Source organism: Onychostoma macrolepis, chromosome 07 (genome assembly GCF_012432095.1).
Source record: "Onychostoma macrolepis isolate SWU-2019 chromosome 07, ASM1243209v1, whole genome shotgun sequence".
In the NCBI taxonomy this organism is placed as follows: domain Eukaryota; kingdom Metazoa; phylum Chordata; class Actinopteri; order Cypriniformes; family Cyprinidae; genus Onychostoma; species Onychostoma macrolepis.
The window spans coordinates 30,422,417-30,445,982 of record NC_081161.1 but is presented as its reverse complement, the minus strand read 5'-3'; the positions used below and the strand labels follow the sequence as shown (position 1 = coordinate 30,445,982).

Here is a 23,566-nt window from a genome sequence, read left to right as displayed (position 1 = left end):
AGTCAGGTTTTGTCTCTGTTGAGCTTTACTGCGCTCAGATTTCAGAACAGTGTGTTTACTTTGAGCTCTGTGTTGTTGTGATTAATTAAAAGATAATCTCATCAGATTAGAGAATCAGAAGTGCTTAGCCTGCCTGACTCATATAAACTGCTTCGAGCACTGTGGAGTGGCTCTCCTGTCTGACTGTTACCTGACCACACACACTGCTGACAATCAGCTTCCATATATCCATATGTTTTCTCAGCAGATATGAGATCCCTGGAGTTAAAAGGTCATCTTTGAAATAAAAATATATTTTTATTGAAACCTTACATAATTCTGTCCCTCCTTTGAAGGTCCATTTCACTAAAATGTTGGTGCCTCAAAACGTTCATAAAGGCATTACAATTGCAATTTAGATGAATTGAGTGGTAATCCAAGTTTTCTGAAGATACTAGGGATGGGTACCGATAACCGGTATTTTTTTTGGACCGGTACATAATTGGGTCAATTAACTGGAATACCGTTAAGCTTCAGGACAATATGCGGTGTTATCATCTGATTGCGCTAATATTGTCATATTCATTTGTGTTTTGAAGATGATAAAAAGGAAGTGTAAATGTCGTTCTTTCGAGACTGATGTAAATGTTACATGTAGCTAAACTGAGCCAGAGGTGGCTGATGCAGCTTTGGTCATTTTGAGTGCTCACTCACATATAATATTTGTATATAAACATGTATGGCCTCTCATACCATATTGCTGAATGATATGTCATTGAAAATCATTTGACAACTCGCTGCTAAGGACAGTAAATGCAAGATTATTATTATTATTTTTTTTTATTCAAATGTTGTCTAATATCTTTAATCTTTAAAATTACTAAAAGATTTGTTAATGGAACTGGTAAGTGGAACCAGAATCGTTAAAAATCCTTAAGGCTGGAATACTCTACATGGCTTTTCAACTCTGAAATGGGTTTTAAAGCACTATTCAGACTATGAACATGGTTATGTACAAAATTGAGCCTCGTACAGTAAACTAAGAATCACACACTACCAGACTTTCAAAGTTGTTCAGAATAAACTCCTGCAGAAACATGCACCTCATTGCTAGGAGATGCTTGGCAAGTAACAACATGTGTTCTAAAATTAGCTCAAAATATCAAACATGTTCAATATCCTATAACTGGATGGATTCATAGTCTGAAGCTAAAAATTGGACTCTGTGCCCATAATTTTCTGTGGAATCTGTCAACTCGGATCTTCAGACTAGCACTGATTTTCGACATTTACCGTTGTTGACTCGTCTAGACTGTAAGTCTAAAAAAAAAAAAAAAAAATTGTGCAAAATCCTGTTGTGTGTTCCAGCCTTTATCGTTCCACTCCTGACCTTGCCTCAGCTTTCACGCAGGCGTAATGGGGCCATTCTTCTGAAGCCTGAACAGTCTGCTGTTCTTCCGCCACCAAGGACAAGAACCCCTAGGCCTCTCTCTCTCTGTCTGTCACATGGCTCACTGCATGGGCATTTTTCTCATGGTCGGGGCCCCTGCTGTCGGCGCTTACAGTCCGATGAATCCAGCACCTCTGACCCTACAGACACATTAAAGGAATGTGTGGATGAGGGTCAGAGAAGGGGATCGAGGCACGGTGAGATTGTGGGAGGTGGATGCCTTTCAAATAGGTCAGATCCTCTTACAATAAAGCCTGACCATGAGACAGAGGGGTAGAAATGGGGGCATGAACTGAATATTGCCCCTGTGCCAATTAGGACCATGAATGAGATGCTTGCTAAGCAGCGTGGTAAACAGGTCAGAGGGTTAAACTGTGTTTTCAGTGCAGATATGCTGGATGTTTAAGTGTGATGTACAGTGGGTGGTATAGGAAATATTCCTTATGTGTTTATGGTGATTTTTCTGGTGTTATAAAATGTTTCCTCATTAAAATGTTTTATTGCAGTCTTATATTGACACACATAAATAGTTTTCCTTTTTCATTTAGTGTAAAATCATTTTTAAAATATAATTAGACGTGTGCACCATTAGTGCTTGAGTCTGTTTTCAAACTCTCAGACCTACTGTAATAATTTATAAAGCCTAGCATCTACAGTACAGGGGTGAAGGAGCAGAAACACAAACCATTCACCTCAGCTCAGGGTTAGAGCTATAAATACCATCTGCTCTTCCTCTCCTTGTCTTTATCATTCCCTCTCTCTCTTTCTCTGCATCTGTCCCTTCTGACTTGTACCAGCGCAGCTTGTTCATGTTGTAGCAGTTTGTTTGTATGATGTGTGCATTGAAAGCAGAGACATGAGTGGGACAGTTGTCATCTGATTGGTCAGACAAGAGAAATTGAATGTCTCAGGAGCCTGGGGCATTTTGGACAGGTGTTTTTATAGTGATCACATCACTCTGTTCTGTTTGATGGTGAAACAGTGTTATAAATTAAATTAAAAGCCATAAATTAAAAGTCACATGAATTGATAATGTGTTGTCTTATGCAACATGCTATAGATCTTATTGTGAAGATCTGATTTATGTATGTTTAATTTTTTTTACATTGTAATTTACCCTTTTAGACTACAATAGTGTTAATAGGCTAAGTCACGTGCTGTGAACTTCTATGAAATTTCAGTGATGGAAAAAAGAACTGTAACTGGGTTTGCACTTTATTTTTACAGGATTCATTTATGTTTCTGTGCTAAAATGAGGATAGCTTCTGTTAATGGCTGTTCTAGTCATTGTAGTGTTGTTATTTCAGTTCTGCGTATGTGTGTTTGGCACTCATAGTCATAGTCAGCTTTGCAGTACTGTTTAGCCCTCTGGCAGCCTTTGCTCAGACCAACACACACATACAGATTTACTTCAAGCATGGAGAGCTGGTTTGGTAAATATGCTTAAGTCCTGCAGCTCATAGAGGTCAGAGTAAAATCATCTCCTGACAAAGAGGAGAAATACCTGCTGATACAAACTCATTGTCTGTGCTTAGACTTTGTCCTAACTGATCGCTTTCTCCCTCCCTCTCTCTCTCTCTCTCTCTCTCTCTCTCTCACAGAGTACAACAATGGAGGAAACTGTAATATGGGAACAGCACACGGTGACTCTTCACAGGGTGAGTGTTCACGATTCTTTTTTTCCTCTTCTCACTTGGTGCTTCAATTTTCTTCCCCTCTATATTTTCCTACTTCACCATTCCTCATCCACTGTCCCCTGTGTTCGTTCATTCGTTTGTTCTTTCTTTCTTTCTTTCTTTCTTTCTTTCTTTCTTTCTTTCTTTCTTTCTTTATCAGTTATCAACCAGTACTTAAGTTACAATTATTTATTGATTATTATAGTATGTATTTTATTATACAGTATTTTGTATTATTTATTTAAAATAAATTGATTAAAATAAATTGCTAAATGTGTGTGTGTGTATATGTATATGTGTGCAACACTTTTGTTTTTGCCCACATTTTTCATGAGCTGAAAGATCTAAGACTTTTTCTATTTCTCTCAAATATTGTTCACAAATCTGTCTAAATCTGTGTTAGTGAGCACTTTTCCTTTAGCCTGGTAATACCAAACTCTGCTACTTCGCTTTGCTTCGTAGACAGAGTCTGCAAGGGCATAATTGACGCGTTTACTTTCTCGTGGGCGGGCGCTTGTCTGAAGTTTAAAATCATTGGTGTACCCGTAAGCCAATCACATAACGGTTGGTTATGACGTATGTTTCGCCGTATATTATATGCGGCGAAAACAAAACCATCGAGCGAAACACCTGAGTGAAGATGGCTGTGAACGACTTTTGCAGATTATGTGAAGTAAATCTACGCATCCACAATTATCACCTTGCCGGACTTTGGCCTCCCCAGTTTCTCGCTGACGATCAGTAACAGTTGATAAATTAAACTTTTCCCAAAACCTGTCGGGAGTAAGGCCACAAAATCACCTCCAATCAAAATGTGAACCAAACACTCTTCTTGTTCAGGCTTCAGTTGGCAAATGCCGGGAATATTCTCCACAACAGAGCGAATAGCATCCCGTGTCTCCATGTCCGCTGTCGTTTTAGATTTCCCTAACCTAAACTACAATTAGGGGTGGGTGTATCGATCCTAATATCGATAGTATCGATACCAATGTTGCTATTGGTATTGGATTGATACTAGCCTGATAAGATCGATATTTTAGGTAAAAAAAATTTCTCCTATACACTTAATAAATTGTTTAATACGTTCAACAAAGTGTAGACGTGTCTGTATATTCTGCTCTTTTGACATCTCGTATGCAAACATCGCTGCGCTGTTTTGTTGTCATGCCATCATGTGACCCAGCGGCTCAAGCGCACGCGGATACAGCGCGAGATGGAACGGTAGAACTCGGAGCTACAGAAGAAATGAAAAGGGGAGGAAGGAAATCCTTCACACAGTGCATATTGTATATAATTGTATATCGAATTTGTCCTTTTTATGCAGTATCACTGTAAGGTGTATACTGAGTTTGGCCTTTTAAAATTATTTCTTAATGCATTTAGCCACTTTAAATGTTTTCAATATAACGGTTTTCTATGGGAGTAAAATGCTTAACATGTAATTTAGCGTGTTTGCATATATATTCTGGGCTCAGCTGCTTGACACATATTATATTTTATTAACAAACTGTATACCGAATTTAGTCTATTTATTTATTTGGTCTTTAGCACTGTCTTCCTCCATTGCACCATATTAAATGTTTTTATATTGCAATGAGAGAAAATGAAATTCAGCGTGTTGCATTCATGTTCTGGGTTCATCTGCTTACCTGTACATACAGTACATAGTAGGCCTATATATTTTTATAAACTATACCGAATTTGGCCTTTTCATATCACAGTTTTTTATTTCAGTAATAACAAACAAATATTACAGTATGTATAAAACAAAGAGAAAATACAGTACGTACATAACATCCGAAAATCCTTTCAATACTAAACGAGTTATGGTTTAATAGGCCTAGTTCTTTTTCATATCACTGTCTTCATTCAATAAGCCACTTAAGTTAAACTTTTCGTTATAATGGTTTTCTATGGGAGGAAAATGCATAATGTGAAAACTTTGAGAGTTGCTTTCATATTCTGGACAAATGCTAACTTGTAGGGCTATATCTAGTTTGCAACATTAATAAGGTGTATACGGAGTTCTGTCTTTTAATATTACGTTCTTAATTTATTAAGCCACGTTAATTATTTTTATAACTATTTTCTATGGGAGGAAATACTTAACATGAAACTGTGCATTGCTTTCATGTTCTGAGCTCCTCTGCTTGCAAAGTCCTTTTAGAAAGGCGAATAATATCCACGTAGCTTTAAAGTGAATATAATATTAGTCACATCAACATTAGTATTGTTAAGTTTTTTAATTGTTGTTGGTCATTTAAATTTATGTTTTTTTTTTTTAAATGACAAGTATTGGTATCGGAATCGGTATTTGAATTTGCAGTATCGCACACCCCTAACTACAATCTTAAATTCAGCTCTCAGCCCGCCCTCTGTTCGTTGATTGGCCCGGCTGCTGCGGAGCCGGAGATAAACTGGGAGATGGTCTGCTATATCAGACTGAGTACAGAAGCTAAATTAAATTGAGCGGAAGTATGAAGTCTGACATAGTCAGGCTGATTTTATTATTATAGGCATGGTCATAAATACAGGCAGGGTCGAGCAATGGCAAACAGGTATGGCAGGGACAAGACAAAGAGTAATCCTAGGGCAAGCGAAGGTCGACGATCGGCGAACAGTATCCAGTGGGCAAGGCAGAGAGATAATCCAGGGAACACGGGCTAGAATCCAATAGGGGTGCAAACAGTGTCCAAACGGCAAGGCAAGGGTTAATCCAGGGAACACAGGCTAGAACAAACACGGGAAAACACAATCCAAGACAGGCAGGGGAAAACTAGGAAAACTAACAGGGCCTCTGTAGAGTTGCTACGGCTAGGGGAGCGGTAAACGCAAACAATACTCGGCAGTGAGGGAAACAAAGTCCAGGGTTTATATAGAGTGTGTGATTAGTGAGAGCTGTGTGATCAGTGCCTTCAGCTGTGTGTGCAATCAGTGCAATGGATGATGGGAAATGAAGTCCAGTGTTATGTATGGTGTGAGTCAATGTGGTGAGCGAGTGACCTCTGGTGGAGGGTGAATGGAAGTGCAGACCAGATTCGTGACATACACATATATATATATATATATATATATATATATATATATATATATATATATATATATATATATATATGTATATATATGTATGTATGTATGTATGTATGTATATGTATGTATGTGTGTATATATTTATATATATTAGGGTGTCCCGAATAGTCCACGATTCGATGCTTCGATTCGAGGAGCCTGATTCGACTCCCAATCTCACAGTCGAATATTCGCGGGGTGTTATGATCATGCCATTTTGGCTATATGGGGGTGCTCAGTGTCTGATTTCACATCGAACTACCGGTTTTCTCCCAATAAGTTAATATACAGCCTATTATGATAATGCTGTAAAAAAAGAAAGAAGCTTTAAATAAATATTTTAACTTGCGTGAATAAATCCAACTTCCCCTATAGATTAAAGTTTCGCTTTCTAATCCGTCACCGACAGAGGAGCATTTTGGCGGCAGGGATTTAAATCTTTAACAAGACTCAAATTGACACAGGCAGAGTGGAAGACTTCATTTTTTTTTTCTAATCAGGTAGGGTACAACAAGTGATTTCAAAACGTTTCAGTCGGTTTATTTATATCGTGTATATATTATTTATCTCGTACAAGATGCTTTTGGTTGAGTTACGCTACAGTAAAGCGCTTCATTGTCCTACTATACGGTGATCATCTCTTCAGTGCGTGGTGCGAGCAGGACAACAATGCAGAATATTAATAACGATGACTGGCACTGTCATATACATAGCATTATAATGAGAATACTATTATAATAAAACGCTGTGATTCTTCAGCGTGCGCAGCTCAAAACAGAAATGCAGAACGTTATAACTCGCATAAAATTATAATGAGAGCACTATTGTAAATAAAAAATAAGATGTTGTGAATTCTTAAGGGTTTCGCTGACGTTTAATGTTAACTATCTTTTAATCAAAACATAAAACATTATTTACCTCGTTTGCGAGGCATCCGTTACTAGGGTTGGGTACCGAACTCTGTACTTTTACGGACCGAATTGCGTCGGTACTACCGAATATCGATTCACATTAAATCATTCGGTACCAAATTTCGGTACCTGATAACGCATTTGGGCGCATACGAGAGAGAGAGAGAGAGAGAGACCCTGTGACTCGTCACACCTGCAACTCTTTAAAATTCAACACACAGGGCAAACCGAAATGTTCTGAAGTGTGCTTACATTTCTAGGGTCACATGACGCGGACAGGATGGCGGAGTCCATTCATATAAACGGAATTTACTCTATAGCGCGGAATGCCACGGAATTCATAATTTTTGGATGAATAAAAGAATGTCTGTCACTTAATTCGAATCGCGATAGTGTATGTGAATATTAAAATGCAAAAAGACGGTTTAAATATGAATCCTGCATGTTCCGTTAGCCTCGGTATGTATGAATGGCGGAGACGCGGTTTTGTTTAATACTGAAGCACACATGAACTCGCGGTGATTTTCGGCCTCTGCATCTCACAACATGAACACATGAACTTACAGGCTGTCAGAGTCACTTCATGAGAATTTTACCGTTTAATTTGAGAAAACCAGCATCATATCATACTGTATACACAGAAACTTCATGGCAACCTGTCAAAATAAAAGTGCGGTGTAACAGAAATATATTACTCTTGTATTACTTTTGTACAGTATAATGTACGTCTTTATATATTCCATTTACTGACAAATTTAAATAAAACAATTAAATGATAAAAAATAATTGGTAACACTTTAGAATAGGGAACACTTATTCACTATTAACTATGACTTTTCCCTCAATAAATTCCTAATTGGCTGCTTATTAATAGTTAGTAAGGTAGTTGTTAAGTTTAGTTATTGGGTAGGATTAGGGATGTAGAATAAGGCCATGTAGAATAAGACATTAATATGTGCTTAATTAGTACTAATAAATGGCTAATATTGTAGTAATATGCATGCTAATAAGCAACTAGCTAAGAGACCCTAAAATAAAGTGTTACCAAATAATTATTACAACCACATTAACCACTTAATTGTAGAAAAAATACAATTATTATTATTAAAACTTTTTTAAAGGAATATTCACACAATTTTTCTACCATGTATTAATATCAACAGTAAACCTCTGTTTGTTTGCCAAAAAATAAAAGGGTTTCATTTTCATTTGATTAAAAATTAAATAAATGTTTCATGCCTTCATTTGATTATCAGAAAAAATAAAACAAGAATTTCTGGAAGAAATTGTAGGGCCCTATTGTTCAAAATGTTGAAATTGAGAGTTTTGGACTTATTTTTTCACTGAAATAAATGTTTTTGTTATTACACAGAGAGTAAAGTACCGAAAAAAGGTACCGTTGGGTACCGGTACCGAATTTCAGGTCCTGATACTGGTACCGTACCGGTTCAAATGTGAACGGTACCCAACCCTATCCGTTACACATTTTCCCTGTGTATGTGACTGTCGAATGTCTGACTTGACTCTTGGTAATGTATTTTGCCCCGCCGCCCCCAAATATATGATTCGACTATCAGTCGACTATCGGCATGATTCAAAAATTCCGATTCGACTATGAAAATCTCTACAAGGCTTGAAATGACCATTTTGGTCGCATATGCTTCCATAATTTAATCTGTGCGACCTCAAAATATATTTGGGAGCATTTGTGCAAGTGCATATAATTGTTGTAGTGCGACCTGTTTTCATTTCTCTTAAAACTTTCACAGTTATGTGCCTTCTGTGTGCTGATACGGTGACCAGTCTGCTGTTCTATCAAACGTTGCATAACTTCATCTTTACGTTCTTAAATTTAATACGGATTTTAGATTGGTTAATATTAGCTGTCAATCACTCAGTCAACTGCTTTCTGCTGTCAGGTGACAGGGAGCTAACTACCGCGGGAAATGCAAAGAGCTGAAGAAGAGAGAAAATGAAAGGAAACCGATTAAATACAGAGAGAGTGCCAAACACAAGAAATGCAGGGACAAGTGTGTGGCAAAATGTTCAGGCTCATCAGGTGCAATCGTTAAGGCCTTTAATTGTCAGGATGCTCACGTAAGGGGCTGCGATAATATCATAATTGTTGTTTTAACGATGTGCGATTTGACATTGAGTATACTGCAAAAAACAAACAAAACACCTACAGAGAGTGCACGCATACATGACGAATGATGAAGTCTAGTAGGTTAGACTAGCCCGCGTGCGCATTTACAGTGCGTTTTCACTGCATGATATTAAAATGCATTACAAAATTCTAGATATGGGGACTTTATATCATTTCATATAGTTAATATTACACGAACAGTGCTGTTTTTCCCTCCAAAAATCAGCATGATTACAAATGTGATATTGATTTTATACAACAGTTTAATAAACAAGAAGTTAATATTAAGAGACTTACGTTGTAGACACCATATTTCCTGTTTTTGCTCCATTTCTACAACAAAAATAATTCCAAACAAAGCCACAGCACTGTTTTGCATCTCTGAGCAACATGATGGCATTTCATTCCTGAATGAATCAACTGTTTAAATGATTCGGTTCAATCGCAGTGACTTGACTTGATGCCACCTACTGGCGATTGTAATTTCACATTTAAAGTATCTTTAAATTTTTTTTTTTTTATAATTTCATATATCAGTATTCAACGTTTTATGTTTACAGTATTAAAACATTACATATGCATGTGTAATTGCAGGTTAAATGCATTCATGTCCTGCATTAAGCAGGGTGCAAGTGCATCTAAATGCCACTTCAGAAATTCAAAATTCAAATTCAAAGATTAATTTTGTTGATACTGATCTCATTTGCTTGATAACAGCCCAAATGTCTTATTATTCTAATTGACTGATTAAATGTAAGAATTTGACTCAAATGATGATGCACACTTTTAGAAAAAATGGCTTAATTGTGAAAATGACCATAAAAGGTAAAAATCAATACACCCCTCACATTTTTGTAAATATTTTATTGTATCTTTTCATGTGACAACACTGAAGAAATGACACTTTGCTACAATGTAAAGTAGTGAGTGTACAGCTTGTATAACAGTGTAAATTTGCTGTCCCCTCAAAATAACTCAACACACAGCCGTTAATGTCTAAACCGCTGGCCACAAAAGTGAGTACACCCCTAAGTCAAAATGTCCAAATTGGGCCCAATTAGCCATTTTCTCTCCCCTGTGTCATGTGGCTCGTTAGTGTTACAAGGTCTCAGGTGTGAATGGGGAGCAGGTGTGTTAAATTTGGTGTCATCGCTCTCACTCTCTCATACTGGTCACTGGAAGTTCAACATGGCACCTCATGGCAAAGAACTCTCTGAGGATCTGAAAAAAAGAATTGTTGCTCTACATAAAGATGGCGTAGGCTATAAGAAGATTGCCAAGACCCTGAAACTGAGCTGCAGCACAGTGGCCAAGACCATACAGCGGTTTAACAGGACAGGTTCCACTCAGAACAGGCCTCGCCATGGTCGACCAAAGAAGTTGAGTGCACGTGCTCAGCGTCATATCCAGAGGGTGTGTTTGGGAAATAGACGTATGAGTGCTACCAGCATTGCTGCAGAGGTTGAAGGGGTGGGGGGTTAGCCTGTCAGTGCTCAGACCATACGCCGTACACTGCGTCAAATTGGTCTGCATGGCTGTCGTCCCAGAAGGAAGCCTCTTCTAAAGATGATGCACAAGAAAGCCCGCAAACAGTTTGCTGAAGACAAGCAGACTAAGGACATGGATTACTGGAACCATGTCCTGTGGTCTGATGAGACCAAGATAAACTTGTTTGGTTCAGATGGTGTGAAGTGTGTGTGGCGGCAACCAGGTGAGGAGTACAAAGACAAGTGTGTCTTGCCTACAGTCAAGCATGGTGGTGGGAGTGTCATGGTCTGGGGCTGCATGAGTGCTGCCGGCACTGGGGAGCCACAGTTCATTGAGGGAACCATGAATGCCAACATGTACTGTGACATACTGAAGCAGAGCATGATCCCCTCCCTTCGGAGACTGGGCCGCAGGGCAGTATTCCAACATGATAACGACCCCAAACACACCTCCAAGACGACCACTGCCTTGCTAAAGAAGCTGAGGGTAAAGGTGATGGACTGGCCAAGCATGTCTCCAGACCTAAACCCTATTGAGCATCTGTGAGGAGCGCATGGTCTCTAACATCCACCAGCTCCGTGATGTCGTCATGGAGGAGTGGAAGAGGACTCCAGTGGCAACCTGTGAAGCTCTGGTGAACTCCATGCCCAAGAGGGTTAAGGCAGTGCTGGAAAAATAATGGTGGCCACACAAAATATTGACACTTTGGGCCCAATTTGGACATTTTCACTTAGGGGTGTACTCACTTTTGTGGCCAGCGGTTTAGACATTAAAGGCTGTGTGTTTTTGAGAAGACAGCAAATTTACACTGTTATATAAGCTGTACACTCACTACTTAACATTGTAGCAAAGTGTGATTTCTTCAGTGTTGTCACATGAAAAGATATAATAAAATATTTACAAAAATGTGAGGGGTGTACTCACTTCTTTGAGATACTGTATATATGTGTGTATGTATATGTGTATGTATGTGTGTGTGTGTGTGTGTGTGTGTGTGTATATTTTTGTTTTGTTTTTTGTATCTAATAAGTAGCATCTAAGTAGTATCTAATGTTGATTTTGGCCATGAAAATTATTCGCTTATATGTGTATTATGGGTAATAACCAGAATATTAATATTAGTGCATCCCTACTCGTTCTATTTGTCTTTCTTTCCTCCTCCTCTCTCTTCTCTTTTGGGATGCCTAGTTACAGGATGTGTGGTCATTGAGTACACAATAGCTGATCCCCCAGATGGCAGGAAGCAGTGTGAGAGAGGACAAAATGCCTGCTCTGCTCCACTTCCTGTTCCTTTTCCTCTTCCTGCATGTTCCTAGGCTCAAACCTATCTAAACCAGAGTCTGAGAACGAGTCAGAGATTATGCAACAGTCAGTTGGGCACAGTATTATTAAGCCTCTCCTTCTGTAAGAGATGGAGTACTGTGGTCACTCACGCACATCTTGGTTCGGTTTCTGTCTGTGTAACACTTCAGTTCAGTCAGTCCCACTTGTGACCTGTTTTTTGATGTACTAACAGGCTAGACAAGATAACAGGTGTGAGCCTTTTACTAGGGGCTTTTTTTAATAGGTGGAATCTCTTTAGCTGTGTCAGAACGCTCCTGGCTAACAGTATTACATAGCTGCCTCTGTTACTATCCGCAAAATAAACAAGGCTGTATTCTTTCCCCCTGTGATTATATGTGCTCCTCACCTGCTCAAGCTCTTGTTATGATTTATAGATGTTTGTGTTTAGAGGAAGGCCAGATGGTTTGGATGGCAGAGAGAGGTAGAACAGACCAGTGTGTGTGTGTTTGTGTGTGTGTGAGTGAAGACGCCCAGTGACATCAGGAAAGGCTCTAAACAGAGCTCTGCCCTCTGGCCATCTGTCTGGAGTCTGTCTGTCACTCTCTACCTCTTCAGTCTCATCTTGCTTTCTTTGTGATTGCTTGAGTGCAAAAGTGAGAGCACAGAGCTTCAGACACCTGGGAGTTTGAAAAGTTGCCAGACATTGCAAATGCATATCTCTCTCTCTCTCTCTCTCGCTGTCTCTCTCACACACACACACACACACACACACACACACACACACAGAGTAACCTACATATTGGTCTTCATCATTCTATCCCATGTAATGTAATTATTCAGAGATGTGCTGTGAATTCCAAGATCTCACTCTACACTGTGTATGTTCATGTCCTTTGCAGGCGCCAGGTTTTGGGTTTGGAATCGCCATCTCAGGGGGCCGTGACAACCCTCATTTTCAGAGCGGAGAGACCTCTATAGTGATCTCAGATGTGCTCAAAGGGGGACCAGCGGAAGGACTTTTACAGTAAGATATTTAATATTTAGGATATTCAACATTTAAAACAGATTTTTTAACTAACAGCTAGTTATTTAAATAAAAATAAATAAAATTTGTATAATTTAATATTTGTATGTATAAAAATGCATTTTAAATGAAATAAAAAATAAATATGTATCTGTCTATTTGTATACATACAAATAAAAACATTTAGATTATTTTCTTCTCAAAAAAAAAAATTATATATATGTGTGTATATATATATGTATGTATGTATATGTATATATATGTATATATATATATATATATATATATATATATATATATATATATATATATATACATACAGTGAGGAAAATAAGTATTTGAACACCCTGCTATTTTGCAAGTTCTCCCACTTAGAAATCATGGAGGGTCTGAAATTGTCATCGTAGGTGCATGTCCACTGTGAGAGACATAATCTAAAAAAAAATCCAGAAATCACAACGTATGATTTTTTAACTATTTATTTGTATGATACAGCTGCAAATAAGTATTTGAACACCTGAGAAAATCAATGTTAATATTTGGTACAGTAGCCTTTGTTTGCAATTACAGAGGTCAAACATTTCCTGTAGTTTTTCACCAGGTTTGCACACACTGCAGGAGGGATTTTGGCCCACTCCTCCACACAGATCTTCTCTAGATCAGTCAGGTTTCTGGCCTGTCGCTGAGAAACACGGAGTTTGAGCTCCTCCAAAGATTCTCTATTGGGTTTAGGTCTGGAGACTGGCTAGGCCACGCCAGAACCTTGATATGCTTCTTACAGAGCCACTCCTTGGTTATCCTGGCTGTGTGCTTCGGGTCATTGTCATGTTGGAAGACCCAGCCTCGACCCATCTTCAATGCTCTAACTGAGGGAAGGAGGTTGTTCCCCAAAATCTCGCAATACATGGCCCCGGTCATCCTCTCCTTAATACAGTGCAGTCGCCCTGTCCCATGTGCAGAAAAACACCCCAAAGCATGATGCTACCACCCCACGCTTCACAGTAGGGATGGTGTTCTTGGATGGTACTCATCATTCTTCTTCCTCCAAACACGTTTAGTGGAATTATGACCAAAAGTTCTATTTTGGTCTCATCGGACCACATGACTTTCTCCCATGACTCCTCTGGATCATCCAAATGGTCATTGGCAAACTTAAGTCGGGCCTGGACATGTGCTGGTTTAAGCAGGGGAACCTTCCGTGCCATGCATGATTTCAAACCATGACGTCTTAGTGTATTACCAACAGTAACCTTGGAAACGGTGGTCCCAGCTCTTTTCAGGTCATTGACCAGCTCCTCCCGTGTAGTTCTGGGCTGATTTCTCATCTTTCTTAGGATCATTGAGACCCCACGAGGTGAGATCTTGCATGGAGCCCCAGTCCGAGGGAGATTGACAGTCATGTTTAGCTTCTTCCATTTTCTAATGATTGCTCCAACAGTGGACCTTTTTCACCAAGCTGCTTGGCAATTCCCCGTAGCCCTTTCCAGCCTTGTGGAGGTGTACAATTTTGTCTCTAGTGTCTTTGGACAGCTCTTTGGTCTTGGCCATGTTAGTAGTTGGATTCTTACTGATTGTATGGGGTGGACAGGTGTCTTTATGCAGCTAACGACCTCAAACAGGTGCATCTAATTTAGGATAATAAATGGAGTGGAGGTGGACATTTTAAAGGCAGACTAACAGGTCTTTGAGGGTCAGAATTCTAGCTGATAGACAGGTGTTCAAATACTTATTTGCAGCTGTATCATACAAATAAATAGTTAAAAAATCATACATTGTGATTTCTGGATTTTTTTTTTTAGATTATGTCTCTCATAGTGGACATGCACCTACGATGACAATTTCAGACCCCTCCATGATTTCTAAGTGGGAGAACTTGCAAAATAGCAGGGTGTTCAAATACTTATTTTATATATATATACATACATACATACATACATACATACGTATGTACGTACGTATGTGTGTGTGTGTGTGTGTGTGTATGTATACGTATATATGTATGCATATGTATTAGGGGTGGCACGGTACATGTATTCGTACCGAACGTCACGGTACGGGCGTCTCGGTTCGGTGCATGAGGCCTTACGACGAATACAGGCAACTCACCCCCAATCCAGAAGGGGGCGCCTGCAGTAATGCAGCGCTGTTTGATAACCGCCAGCAGAAGAACAGTGAATGCCATGAGTTGCGCACTTGAAAACAAAGCCCCCTAGACAGTGACCATGTGCTGATTCTGAACGCGTCTCTCACATAGACTGACAAGGGAGTATACTTTAAAGGCTTGCGCACTCAACTGTTTGCGAAATGGAGCTTTGTGCTCGAGTACCCTACCTCTCTCATTTGGCACAAATCCAAATATTCCATAATATTTCCGTATTTGCGATGTAATGTATCTGAATGCTAAACTATTATTTATTATGTAAATGATAGGCTTTGTACTTCAGTCCCGTTCCAACAGTGACACAGAGGAGGGTGCGCTGATGTTTGGTTCACTGTATTTTATCTTGATAAAGTACCAACTGCAATGCTGGAACTGATGTGTTTTGTGTGTGTGTGTGTGTGTGTGTGTGTGCTCCGGCGTGATCACTTCAACTCTTTCCTTATACCAGTAGAATCAACTTTAAACACTTATTGTCTTATTAATAATCACTGTATAAAGGTCTGCTTTTATTTGTGTACACTCACAATGAAAACAAAACAGATTTTATATATATGTAACGTAACAATATTTAGTATTTTCACATCTAGATGGGGAAAAAATGTAATTTGCACTACTGTCTGTTCAAAATAAATGAAAAGAAACTGAGCATAGTAGATTTTTTTTCCCCCTGTTGTACCGAAATCGTATCGAACCGTGACCCTCGAACCGAGGTACGTACTGAACCGTGACATCTGTGTACCGTCCCAGCCCTAATATATATATATATATATTAGTGCTGTCAATCGATTAAAAAATGTAATCGCGTTAATCACAGTCGTGGACTGTGTTTAATCATGATTAATCGCAAATTTAAAATACTAGGATTTACCTGTAAATGTGTTGAAATAAAGAAATGCATGACAAGGAAACAGAACCTTTCACACTTCCGCCAGGTAACTTATGAGACATAATCCTTATTATTCTTTTATCATTATTCTTTTGTTTTTATTCAGCCATTATCTGCCTTTATACTGGCAATAAAACGTTTACCAAGCCACATCGCTTCAATCCCAGTATACATTTACCCAACTATTATCAAAAGTATTTCTAAATAAATACAACAAAACATTTTCTTGTGACCTTACGTGAAGTATTATGACAAAATACATTATAAAGAAGAATTGGACCTGTTCTGCAGCTGCATTAGAGCTAATATTAGCATCATGCTTCATAAGACAATTTATGAGATTAATAGTACACTTTTACTCAGAACTCACTTCAAACCACCATCGAGTGTTTGTAATAACTTCCTTTTGCGATCACATGTGGAATTTGGTCGTTTACTGTTGTTAAAATATGCTGTTTATAACCTTTTATATCACTGCACAAATTATCATTTCAGATGTACACATTCCTCTAAAAAATCACATACAAATATCCTATCGTAATCGTGTGTTTATTATCTTATATAATCTATAGTGGCTGTTGTCATGTTTATTTCTGCTGCTTTGCTGAAACTCACGTTGTTTGATGTTACAACCGCCTCTCTGTTCTTAAGTTGCCAGGTATGTTACATTCCAAGTATAATACACATTAGTAAAAGGATCTATTTAAATTTTTATTTGTCTATATATACTTTGGGCGCTCGCAGAACATTATAAAAGTAGGCCAAAAAAACCACAAAGCACGGCTCTGTAATTTTTCTCGCGGCTGTATTTTCAAAACAGCCCACTTGTGCCGCTGCCCTGGCAACACTGGTGCTGTCCCCTCATCACACAATGATAGATAACCTTCCGCGCTGTGATGACGGGAAGAAGTTGGGGTCAAACCTTATCAAGCGTTAATCTGTGTTAAAAAACTATTAACGCGTTAAAATTTTTTTATTAATCGCATGTGTTAACGTTGACACCCTAAAAAAAAAAAAAAAAAAATATATATATATATATATATATATATATATATATATATATATATATATATATATATATATATATATATATACACACACACACACGCACACGCACACACATGCACACACACACACACACACACACACACACACATATATATATATATATATATATATATATATATATACACACACACACGTATGTATGTATATGTTTATATGTAATTACAATTCTGTGTAATTATAGCATATACATTTTAATTCTAATTTATAAAAAAAAATCTATATTTGTTATATCATTTAGATTTTTCTTTTCTTCACAATAATTTTTTTTTGTCTGCAGAGAGAATGATAGAGTGGTGATGGTAAATGGTGTCTCCATGGACAATGTGGAGCATGCCTACGCTGTTCAGCAGCTGAGGAAAAGTGGAAAGAATGCCAAAATTGTAAGTTAACAACACAGCATCATCCCTCCTACATTGCATCAGTCCTGTACAACCTTGAGTCTTAACTGGGCTACAGATGTGAGTAGTGGGCTGTGATGGAGGATGGAAGAACTTGAGGGAGGCAGGACGTGGAGGTGATCGGTCATGACTGAGCTTTACATTAAGCAGTGAGGAATGCTGGGAGTCAAACTGCAGTACTGCAGAGTGCTTGTCTTTGTGAGCGTACAGGAGCTGTTAGTCAGTGTCTAGACACTTTCTGTGTTTTTTTGGGGGTTTTTTTGTCCTCTCTGAAGAGGCATGACCTTTTAGAGCTAGATTTTTTTTAAGTGCAGAGTTTAATCAGTACTTCAGGTTTTCTGTGATACGAATGATATGGATACACACATTCACAGCTGATACTGACATAATTGATGAATCCACACTTTAAATGAAGATACATAGGAAAATAATATGCACACTCAGATATTCCCCAAAAACATTTGAATATGTAATATAATTAATTGAGTCTAAGTGCAATTAATGGCCACATTTGATTACAAAATGCATTGACCAATCAGAATGAAGTATTCCAGAGAGCTGCGAAATAATGGTTTATAACAGATGATTTGCTATTGTCCTTGCTAATGTTAATATATTAATATGTTCTATTATTATCTTTTAGAATGTTAATCTTATTCATCTGGTTAAAATGTTGATGTATTGCCTGCTCAGACTATCCGCAGAAAGCGGAAGGTGCAGATTCCTGTAAGTCGAGGGGGAGACAGAGAGACTATGTCAGAGCGAGAGGAAGAGGACGACACTGAGGAGGATGATTATGAGGGACCAGCACGTGCAGGGGGAGCGAGTGGAGGCACTAGCAGAAGAACCGAGCGCAGCGGCAGCACCGGAAGGAGGGACCATAGTAATTCCCGTGAGAGGAGCATTTCCCCACGCTCAGACAGACGATCAGTTGCGTCCAACGTCCCGCCACGACCTTCCAAAGTCACACTCGTCAAGTCCCGCAAGAATGAAGGTGGGTGGAGCTGTTCAAAATTGGAGGACAAACCTGTTAATTACTATTGATGGCTTCAACAGAGGGCTTGGCAAACATATTAGAATGTGTAAACAGGTGTAATGCAGGCTGTTGTACATTAGCTAATAGCTGTGATTAGTCTACTGGCATAAATACCCACAGGGTGCTTTCAACAAGAACAAAGCTGTAGTAAGTTACTCAGTAGCCAGATTTATCAGTCACTCATTAATTTAAGCGGATTATGTCTGTTATTGTTCATTCTTGTGTGTATTTTCTGTTGTGCGCAGAATACGGCCTGCGTCTGGCCAGCCACATTTTTGTAAAGGACATTTCTCCCGAGAGCCTCGCAGCCCGTGATGGCAACATACAAGAGGGAGACGTCGTCCTGAAGGTATGAGAAGTGGTGTCTGGGATGGATCAGAGATGGTTTCAGAAGAGGACTAGATAATCACGGAGTGAGCGGTACTAGCTGTAGTTACTGGTACCGTTACTTGTGCTGAAAAGCTTCAACAGTGTTGTGGACCCTTTGTTTTCCTCTGTCTTGATATATCTATAAAAGTGTTTGGCTGTTTAAGTCATTGTTGACAGATGAGAAATTGTGAACATTTGGCTCTCTCTAAACTTATGAAAACCGCTCCAAGTTGATCTATCATGCTCTCAGCATTTGGCTTCCCATATATGGACTACCCACTGTGAACGTTCAAAATGATTGACAGGCAGATAGCGCCTCAAAAGCCTTCTCATTGGCTGAATGAAGAATCTGACAGTTGCTTGTGGTCACTGTCTGTCCTTAAAGACTAGGGCAGATGAGTGTGATATCTTTTAGGGATATTTCCATAAAGGCAATTACAGCATCTTTAGGTACAGTAACTAAGCACACTCAAAATTAAATTGGTTAAACCTCTTTCACCCTCATTCTTAATGTTTGGATTATTATACTTTAATTTCTACCTATATATATATATATATATATATATATATATATATATATATACTGTTTAATTTCTACTAAAGAATATAAGAAGTATCAACTAACTCACTAGTTTTGGCTATGAGGCTAGTGCTTACTGAGTGGAACAGAGCATATCCCAGAGCGCACTGGAGTGAAACTGCAGGACATAGAGCACAATGCCAGCAGGCTTGTTGCAAATCTCTGTAAATGGAAAATAAAGGACAGCAATTTTTTTTTTTTTTTTGCTACATATATACTACCATTCAGATTTTTTAAAGAAATTATTTTATTTAGCAAGGATACATTAAACTGTTTAAAAGAGACATTAAAAACATTTAGAATGTTACAAAAGATTACCATTTCAAATCAGCTCTATTCCTTTTAACTTTCTGTTCATCAATTCATCACAGAATCCTGAAAAAAAAATGTATCACAATTTCCGCATTGTAGCACCAGCACCACTGTTTTCAATTTTGATAATAATACGAATCATATGATAAGCACCAAATCAGCATAGTAGAATCTGTGACACTTGAATGGCCGGTGAATTCAGCTTTGCATTACATAAATAAATTACATTTGTAAAAAACATTTGTTTTAAATTGTTATAGTATTTCCTAATATTACTGTTTTCTGTATTTTTAATTTAAAAAATGCAGCAGTGCTCCAAACTGCGACTAAAACGGTCACATTTGCGACCAAAAATATTAATTTGCAAGTTAAGTTTTTGCTGAGGTCGCCAATGGCGACTATGTTATGACTTGATTTTTTTTCCTGATTGTTTTGCGATCACATTTTTATGTCCATGTATTAAACTGAATTAAATTTAAAGTTTTAATGGAAAAAAGGAGTTTCAAACAGTCCTTATCTCTACCGAAACGCCTGCTAAACGCAGCTCAGTCGTGCAACGCGAGAGATCAAAATGACAGAGACGTGCAAAGTTAAAGTGCAGAAAAGCAGTGTCTATTTCATGCACAACTTGAACAAACTTCAACAGGTAAAGCTGTCAGCTGTGTGGATATTGGCAATATCGTTAACAATTCTCGTTTATAATCATTACTAATATATGGCTTTTTGTTATCAAGATCTTTAGTCTATATGCTGAGTTCTGTAAATGCGTGAACTTCATATTAGCCTGTTTGCAGCGCACTTGCCGTCCAGTAATCACAATAAGTTTTGTGCTTTGTTACTTTTTAATAAACAAAGTATCAGTTTTAACATTCTGCCAAATTCACGGTTTTGGCGCTCTTTAATGCGGCAGGCGCAGTCGCTTTAGCGCCTCAGTTCAAGCGGCAAGTGAAAGTATGAAATGAATGTGAATTAATATCAAAAGGTAGGCTATTTTATAAGAGAGCCTACACTTATTGAAATGTCTCATGTAATCGCTCATTCTGTGTCAAACTGGAAATCTTGTAAAGCTTGTAAACAATGCCACGTTAAAATACCTAACCACTGGCCACCCATAAGCTCATCAGTCAGCTAGAAAAATAATTATAAAGAGGAGCATTTTGCTATATTTATTCGCTCTTGCATATTAATATTTTTACTTAACCTGTTGTCTACATGATAAAAAATGCAAAAACCGACTGGATGTGTGAGAGATTTGACAACATTTCTATAGGATGCATTGAGGAGGAGCCCAAATTAACACTGTAAAAAGCGATCAGTTGACTTTTCTTTAAATAATTGAGGAAACCCAGGGCTCGCAAAATTGTGGGGCTATTGTGTTTTCCAGTTGGGCTACCAAAATGTGTCACTGCCCTGCCCAACGGGCTAACTTAAATACTGTGGGTCCTTAAAAACCTCTCAATTTACTTAAAACTTTTTATGACCGTAAATTTTATACATGGTAAATGGTATAAGAAAAGTCTTAATTATAATTTCAAGAGGTCCTATAGTTGGGGATGGAAAGACAAGAACCGCGATACAGCTGGATTAAACTTCAAAAGGCAATGATGTCATTGAATAAATATGAGTTTGGTGTAGGGAATATTAACAAGTCCTGCCCATTTGGAGCTGGCTCCAACCTCCGTTTATACCTATCTCGGAGAAGCCGCTATATTTTGTCCTTAAGCGCCAACTTAATGCATAATTAAAGAAATACATTAAGTGAACTTGACAATTCTGAGTTACACTGACAAATAACAGTTTGAAAATGTGTTGTTCACTTTTTATTTTAAGTTGGACCAACTTAAATTTATTAAATTGCAATTACTTAAAAGTTCTTATGGTCCATGATATTGGTACAGATTCTGTGTAATAAACAATTCTTTGTGACTGTATATTTAAAGTTGGAAAAGATGTTTAGTTACCACTTTAAGTGAACCTTAGTTCCCAGGTTATCTACAAGATGGATTAAAATGCTGATAAAGTCAAGAAAAGAGTAGACAAACACATGACTGTATGATTGAAATGTTAAAAAACAAATAAATAAAACGCGTTTATTCTGTGGCACCTAAAAAAATAATTTGGCGCCTACGTTTTTTTCTTATAGGAGCCAATGGCTCCTTACTCGATTTTTTTTGTCTGGAGCCCTGCAGAATATATACTTTTATAGTGCATTCACAAAATGGTGTTCTTTCTGTTCTCCTTCTCCTCTCCATATAGATCAATGGCACAGTGACTGAGAACCTGTCTTTGATAGACGCAAAGAAGCTTATAGAGCGATCGAAAGGCAAGCTGAAGATGGTGGTGCAGAGAGACGAGAAGGCGACACTCCTAAACATTCCAGATATGGACGATAGCATTCCCTCAGCTAATTCAGACAGAGATGGTAAGATGATCCTAGTTAAAAATGTACATCTGGAAAAAATAAAAAATAAAGCTAAGATTAGACTTAAGGTCAGACATTAGCTTCAGATTTTATATTTTGCGTTTGCATAGCCTTTCTTGTCCTTTTATTTTCCTTTTTCTTGTAGGATTTTTGTCTTTTTCTAAAAGCAAGGCAAATTGGACTAAACTGACACTTGGAAATCATGATTTGTTTCAACAGACATTTCAGAAATTCATTCACTGGCATCAGATCATTCCCATGAGCGCACCCGTCGCAGTCGATCCCGTTCCCCTGACAAACGCTCAGAGCCTTCCGACATCTCTGGCCACTCTCCACAGCAGATGAGCAACGGCAGGTAAGAGTCATCAGAAATGATTTCATTAACCAAACAAAACCTCCTCAAGTTTCAAATATCCCTTAACTTTTCCATTTGTGTCCCTTAATTCACTGCCATGGTTAACATCCCGCTTTGGATTGTCTCATTAATTTAGAGAGATGAATATGTGTTATATGATCCTCTGGTATATGTATGCAAGTCACATCTCAGCTACTAGCAGGTTCAGATGTCAGCTAAAGCAGTAAGGCTGCATTGATCTGCCTAATGACAGAAGAGTGCTGTGATTGATTACTGATCCTAACAGATATTTTAAGGTTTCCATCCCCCTCACCCGTATGAATCAGAATAATCAGTGAAGCAGATAGGACTGATTTGCACACTTACAGCTTTAAGAAATATTACACTCACTGTCACTGATTTGTATTTGTGTGAAATATTATTAAAAACAATTTTTTCATTTTGTTTTGCTTGCAGTCACAGGAGAATGTAAGTGTTGGTCATAGTGCAGTGAGCTGGCTGACCGTAACTCAGTTTGACACTACAGTAGAGCTGAGCTCATGTAGCTGTCTTAACTAACGTAGTAGATGTGCTCTAGCACTGTAGACGTGAGAAGTGTTGACAGCAAGTGGTCTGATGATTTCTTTCAGTGTTCTTTGCGTGTATGTTTGTATAAGAGACAATGAAGTACAAGAATCAGTGTGTTTGGATATCTGTGGTATGATGCTACGGACTAGTAAAAACCTCAAAGATTTGAACATATGAAGCTTGTCTCATAAACCATATAACACATTATTTATGTGTGTGTGTGTGTGTGTGTGTGTGTGTGTGACCGGAGTAGTTTTAGCATAGCAAATTATGTCAAATTAGTTAAGTTAAATAAGGTAAACTCACTTGGTGTGTCACAAATACACTAGTCCTTTTCCAAAAATTACTGTGGTAACCATTTTTTAAAAATCAAAATATGTACAGA

The 23,566-nt window shown here is 38.1% G+C and overlaps 1 protein-coding gene across 10 annotated transcripts in view; it reads left to right on the top strand.

Moving 5' to 3' along the window:
• The window catches only part of tjp1a (tight junction protein 1a), a 129,323-nt gene that overhangs the window by 72,556 nt on the left and 33,201 nt on the right, over positions 1–23,566 (top strand). For all 10 annotated transcript variants that reach the window (XM_058782071.1, XM_058782072.1, XM_058782074.1 and 7 more), the window contains 7 exons: positions 3,031–3,087; positions 12,903–13,027; positions 17,420–17,522; positions 18,234–18,534; positions 18,822–18,925; positions 22,094–22,259; positions 22,479–22,614. In XM_058782071.1, the coding sequence (XP_058638054.1) occupies positions 3,031–3,087; positions 12,903–13,027; positions 17,420–17,522; positions 18,234–18,534; positions 18,822–18,925; positions 22,094–22,259; positions 22,479–22,614 (992 nt within the window). The remainder of the gene's footprint in view (positions 1–3,030; positions 3,088–12,902; positions 13,028–17,419; positions 17,523–18,233; positions 18,535–18,821; positions 18,926–22,093; positions 22,260–22,478; positions 22,615–23,566) is intronic.